The sequence below is a fragment of the Prunus mume genome, linkage group LG8 (assembly GCF_029339155.1).
Source record: "Prunus mume cultivar Tortuosa linkage group LG8, ASM2933915v1, whole genome shotgun sequence".
Classification (NCBI taxonomy): Eukaryota; Viridiplantae; Streptophyta; class Magnoliopsida; order Rosales; family Rosaceae; genus Prunus; species Prunus mume.
The window spans coordinates 11,147,462-11,153,461 of NC_142705.1; the positions used below are offsets into that span (position 1 = coordinate 11,147,462).

At 39.8% G+C, this 6,000-nt stretch overlaps 1 protein-coding gene across 1 annotated transcript; it reads left to right on the forward strand.

Moving 5' to 3' along the window:
• Positions 1 to 752: 752 nt before the first annotated feature.
• Positions 753 to 5,776, forward strand: DGD1 (UDP-Glycosyltransferase superfamily protein). Its single transcript, XM_008242833.2, has 7 exons — positions 753 to 1,552; positions 2,674 to 2,706; positions 2,812 to 2,899; positions 3,396 to 3,877; positions 3,971 to 4,237; positions 4,401 to 4,750; positions 4,947 to 5,776. The coding sequence occupies exons 1-7, from the start codon at positions 944 to 946 to the stop codon at positions 5,479 to 5,481; spliced, it is 2,364 nt and encodes a 787-aa protein (XP_008241055.2). The 5' UTR covers positions 753 to 943; the 3' UTR covers positions 5,482 to 5,776.
• Positions 5,777 to 6,000: the final 224 nt, after the last annotated feature.

A 6,000-nucleotide genomic window follows, 5' to 3' on the forward strand; every position in this document is an offset into this window, starting at 1 on the left:
ACAATTTAAGAGCACATCAAAAGCTTGAGCAAATCCAACTAACACCCAATTGGTGATTGTGCTATAATTAATTAGAATGAATATGTAGTTCTACGAGTCGATTTTCTCAAATGTAACGAACCAAAAAAGTAAACAAGCGATTTATTTTGAACTTTGGTGTTTTTTTTTATAACGTAATTTGGAACATCGAGAAGATAAGCATCATTAAATTAATAATTAATTGATAACTTACTGATAAATATTTTTTTAAAGTAAGATCCATGTAATTCTCCCATGCAACAAAATTTGGACATTAACTTTACTCGATCCAAAACCGTCTTATAGCTAATTCTCCCACCAAATTTCGTTTTTCCTTTCTTCAAGTCATAATTAACTGGGGCCCCTTCCAGTCTTCGTAGGCCATGGGTACTTGAGTTGAAGAACAAAGACAGAACCGGCGGGATAAGAAATTAGGCCACCGAAGAAAATGTTCCTCCCAATCAGTTCCCGCCACATGGTCTTGATAACCCCTCCTACGCGAATCACAGTGCACGCAAATCCCAACCCTCAATTTCCTTTCCAGCCCTCAGCATATTCTTCCCTCCAGCATATTCTCATCGCGAACCCAAGCCGGCCAATCACACCTCGCTACCTTACTACATCACGTGCCCCCATCCACGTCATCACCCTCAAGTTTTGTCGTCACGTGCACATCTTACTTGGAAAGTACACGTGTGCCAGCAGGTTCCAGAAACAGAAAGCCCCGAAAATAGCAACCGTTAAATTCTCAGCCCCCCAGACTCTTCTCTGTGGCCTTTTCTTTTTATCCGTAGCTTCGCAAATTCGCATATAGAAGAAGATTCACGAATCAAATTCTCAGAAAACCCTAATTCAATTCGAAGCCTGTGGAATTTTGACACGTGAAAACGAACACTACAGTCAAAACCCTAGCTTGGACTCCGCCATGGCCAGCGAAGGTCAAGCTTCAACCTCCTCCAACGCCTTCTCCTTCATTTCAAAGGGGTGGAGGGAGGTGAAGGACTCGGCTGACGCGGATCTCCAATTGATGAAGCACCGGGCCAACGAGTTTAAGAACCTAGCGACGTCGTTCGACCGCGAGCTCGAAAACCTGTTCAAATTCAACTCGGCGTCGGCGATTCGGTCGTCGCCGCGGTCGGAGATAGACTTCGTCAAGAAGCTGCAGCCGAAGCTCTCCGAGTTTCGGAGGGTGTACTCGTCGCCGGACTTCAGTAAGAAGGTGCTGGAGAGGTGGGGCCCAAGGTCCAGGATTCGGATCGATTTATCGGCGATAAAGAATGCTTTGGTATCGGAGGGGGAGAACAGGGATGGGGTTATGGAATTTGATAGGGTTAGGAGGGGGAGGCCTCTGAAGTTTAGTGAGTTTTGGGGTGAGTGGAAAGGAGACGGTGAGGCTGAGGATGAGGAAAGGCAGTCTAATAAGGATTGGGAACCAATTCGGGCGTTGAAGACGAGATTGAAAGAGTTCGAGAAGCGAGAATTTCTTGGTGGGTTTAAGAATAGTGAGTTTGTTGAGAAATTCAAATCCAGCTTGGTATGTTCTCTCTAGCTTCCTTTCCTAATATGTTGCTTTTGGCTCTGAGCACTTGAATTTGTTAACTTGTATTCTGGTTCTATCGATTTTTTCCCTGTTCGTTTTAGATTTGATTTGGTTCATGTTCGTGCTTCAACTTCAGCAGGAATTTATTTTTGGTAGTAGTCAGGAGGAAAATTTGAAAAAAATGAAATCTTGACTGGAGTTGTATTGGAATCATTTATAGGATTCAGGTGGAAGCAAATATTACTGATACAAATAGGTGAGATGCTGTGTTTTGGTTGTGTATGCTTACTACCCTTGTACATTTTGGGGGGAGTATATTAAGGTTGCCTACTTTGAATAAGGGTAGAGACCAATGGGTGGTTGAATATGCTTGGACCCCATGAGGCATAACATAGAACCTCTGGATAGCTAATTACTAAGTTCTCCTGTACAAAAGAGACAGAGCTGACTCATTTTTTATAATCGTTTGTTCATAAGAAGGTATAGAACAAAATCCTTCAGAGAGGGTTCTGAAATTATGGAAGAGAGTTTTGCATTCAAATTTTATTTTATTTATTTATTTATTTATATAAAAAGACTCCTATTTGCATACCTCAGTTTGGCTGGAACTGGTATGGCGTTTTGATCAACTACTTTGAATTTTGTAATGCTAAACACTATTAGGGTAGTTCTTTGTTATGCATATATGTTGGGAGTCCAATGTCATTCAGAGCCACAGTTGGCACATTAGATCCTTTAAGTTTTACTTTAAAAAAAACTGTGTGTGTCAATGCCTATGCACTGTGTGATTAGGAATAAATGCTTCAACTTGAGTGTCTAGTGTGAGACGATGCTCCCATCTAGCAAGTGAGGTGTAATTTGATTTGCAATTAATGTATTCTTCTGCACAATTTCATGAAAGGCATGCTAATGATGCCCAACAAATTATATATTGCTTGTCCTCTGAAAGCCATTCTTTTTATTGAATAAGACACTACATTTCTTGTAGTTGACATCTTAATTTTCCGAGTCTTTTTGTGCTTGTGTTCCATGATCAATGTTTATTTCTTGGTATGCGGTAATAAACATGAGCAGTACATATTCTTACAGCTACACGTTTCTTCTTCTATTTTCAGAAATCAATGTACAAGGAACCTGAGGAGTCAAAGGTTGGTATTTACCCTGCATTTCTTTTTTGGTTGTCTTGTGTTTTCTTTTGATATGCGGTAATGTCTATGCTAATTTTCCCCCCCTTCTTTTTTTCGACATGATAGGCAGTACCTCCATTGGATGTGACAGAACTTTTGGCATGCTTGGTTAGGCAATCTGAGCCTTTTCTGGATCAACTTGGTGTTAGAAGAAGTAAGTAATTCTGTAAGTTCTGTTTAAAGCTGTTACTGTATAAATGTCTGGGTTCATTTTGGTTTTGTATTTTTTGTAATTTATTCTGCTAGAGTGAAACTTTCATGCTTCTATGAAGTCATTAGATGGGTATTGAAACTTCGAAGTTTGTGTAATTGTTTGGGGTAGTTTATGAAACTTATGGATTCAAACCTTAATTGGACTATTTCCAAGTGAAAAAAAATATGACATCAATCATGGGGTAAACACTGTTCTTTACTCATATCGTGAATATCCTTATCATGAACATGAATCTATCTTGCATATAAATTTAGGTAGCCCAGGATCTATCACTGTCTAACAACAGTACCCACAAAGGAATATAAAAACAAAGACAATGAAGAAACAAAGATTCAAATGGCTTGGTTGGCTGCCCAAATATTTCCTGTTGAGAATTAGATTTCAATTTTCTTGAAGTAATGACTGCTGAACATGTACAATTGGAAAATGACTGCAGATGTATGTGAGAAAATAGTGGAAAGCTTGTGTAGCAAAAGCAAGAACCAACTTCTGCACCCCCTTTCTTCCGGAGAGTCATCTGTTCTAGACAGTGAAAACATAAATGATGAATTAGACTTAAGGATAGCCAGCGTCCTCCAGAGCACAGGGCATTCTTATGATGGTGGGTTTTGGACAGACCATGCAAAGAATGACCCATCAGACCAGAAACGACATGTTGCTATTGTCACAACTGCTAGTCTTCCTTGGATGACTGGAACTGCAGTGAATCCGCTGTTTCGGGCTGCATATCTTGCAGAGTCTGCAAAACAAAATGTTACATTATTAGTTCCGTGGCTTTGTAAATCAGATCAAGAACTAGTATATCCTAGTGACGTCACTTTTACTTCACCAGAAGAGCAGGAAACTTATATCCGTAACTGGCTTGAGGAAAGAGTTGGCTTTAAGGCTGACTTTAAGATCTCTTTTTATCCAGGAAAGGTAATTATTTTAATGACTTTAACCATGCAACTGACATTTTTGCTCATATCAAATTATGGTTGCTAATGGATATGTGGTATTGCTATATATCAGTTTTCAAAAGAAAGGCGAAGCATTATACCAGCTGGAGACACTTCTCAGTTTATTCCGTCCAAGGATGCTGACATTGCTATCCTCGAAGAACCAGAACACTTGAATTGGTACCATCATGGTAAGCGTTGGACTGATAAATTTAACCATGTTGTTGGTGTTGTTCACACAAATTACTTGGAATATATCAAGAGGGAGAAGAATGGAGCTCTCCAAGCATTCTTTGTGAAGCACATAAACAATTGGGTTACAAGAGCATATTGCGACAAGGTATTAGTCAATTCATTGGATTACATGGGCATTCTTTCTCGATTGTGTTGTAGCATTGTTACTGCTAACTTTATTAGGTGCCTAAGTTTTCAGAAAGATATTTTAGACCAAGGGATGCTTCTCTTGATTTGATGAATAAACTGTTTATATGGTTTTTGTCCAGGTTCTTCGCCTTTCAGCTGCCACACAGGATTTACCTAGGTCTGTGATTTGCAATGTCCACGGTGTGAATCCCAAGTTCTTGAGAATTGGAGAAAAGGTGGCCACAGATAGGGAACTTGGACAGGAAACATTCTCAAAAGGAGCATATTTCTTAGGGAAGATGGTATGGGCAAAGGGATACCGTGAGCTGATAGATTTGTTGGCAAAGCATAAGAATAACCTTGATGGTTTCAAGTTGGACGTGTATGGGAATGGAGAGGATGCCAATGAAGTTCAGAGTACAGCTAAAAGCTTGGATTTGAATCTCAATTTTCTGAAAGGAAGAGACCATGCAGATGATTCTCTTCACGGGTAAGGATCTTTTAGGTCTCCGCTGTACAAAAGCATAATCTCCATGCATAATGCATTGTCCCCTTACTTTTGGGCCTAAAGGAATCAATTCTTAAAATCTTTTACCTTTGACTAAGTGCAGAAATAAACATAAACATACAATTTAGTTATTTGTTTCCCCTTCTCCTGCTAATAATGTTCTCTTTTTTACTTCAAGGTACAAAGTCTTCATAAATCCCAGTGTTAGTGATGTACTCTGCACGGCTACTGCTGAGGCGCTTGCCATGGGCAAATTTGTAGTTTGTGCGAATCATCCATCAAATGAGTTCTTCAGATCATTTCCTAATTGTTTGACCTATGAAACACCTGAGGACTTTGTTGCGAAAGTGAAGGAAGCAATGGAAAGTGACCCTAAGCCCCTTACTCCGGAGCAAAGATACAATCTATCATGGGAAGCTGCTACCCACAGATTCATGGAGTACTCCGATCTTGATAAAGTCTTGAATAAAGACAACAACGGTGCAAAATCAAGCATAGGCAATGGAAAGAAGATCTCAAAGTCGGCATCAGTGCCTAGCTTGACGGGTATGGTTGATGGTGGTTTGGCATTTGCCCACTACTGTCTCACTGGGAATGAATTCCTTCGACTCTGCACAGGGGCAATACCCGGAACCCGTGACTACGACAAGCAACACTGTAAAGACCTTCATCTCTTGCCGCCTCATGTAGAAAATCCAATTTATGGCTGGTAAGTAGATTAGTGGTCCAATCTGACTGTATAATACTAACACATAGTATTTTAGGAGCCTGTTACGCTTATTAGGTAGGAAGGTTTGTTTTCTGTAGGGATGGGATGTATGCACTATTGGAGCACGGATTTTGGTAGATAGTATCCAAGTCCAAGTTTTGTTATCTCATGTTAGTTGATAGAAAATAATTGCCAGTATATATAGTAATGTCATCAAATTGTACTATGCTCTGCTGAGCTGATAAAGACACTTGAGCGCTGCATGTATATTATCAAATATAAGATAATTAATTTCTTCACATTCTTTCGTAGATGGAAAATTGCTTTGAGGGGCGTTATTGCCATCCTCTCACCCTATTCAATTTTACATTTGAAAAATAAAATAAACTTAAAATAGTTGAAACCTTTGTAAAAGTACTTTCAAGAACGGCACCGCATTAGGGCTTTTCTGTAATGCATCTATTGGCTATGTGGCCCAGATTGCAGACCCAAACTCCGGCCTAAAAGCCCATTGCCAAGAACC

Coding starts and splice junctions, on each gene's coding strand:
- DGD1 (XM_008242833.2), top strand. CDS start 944: ATGGCCAGCGAAGGTCAAGCTTCAACCTCCTCCAACGCCTTCTCCTTC. Junction 2,707..2,811: donor AGGAACCTGAGGAGTCAAAG/GTTGGTATTTAC, acceptor TCGACATGATAG/GCAGTACCTCCATTGGATGT. Junction 4,238..4,400: donor CAAGAGCATATTGCGACAAG/GTATTAGTCAAT, acceptor GTTTTTGTCCAG/GTTCTTCGCCTTTCAGCTGC.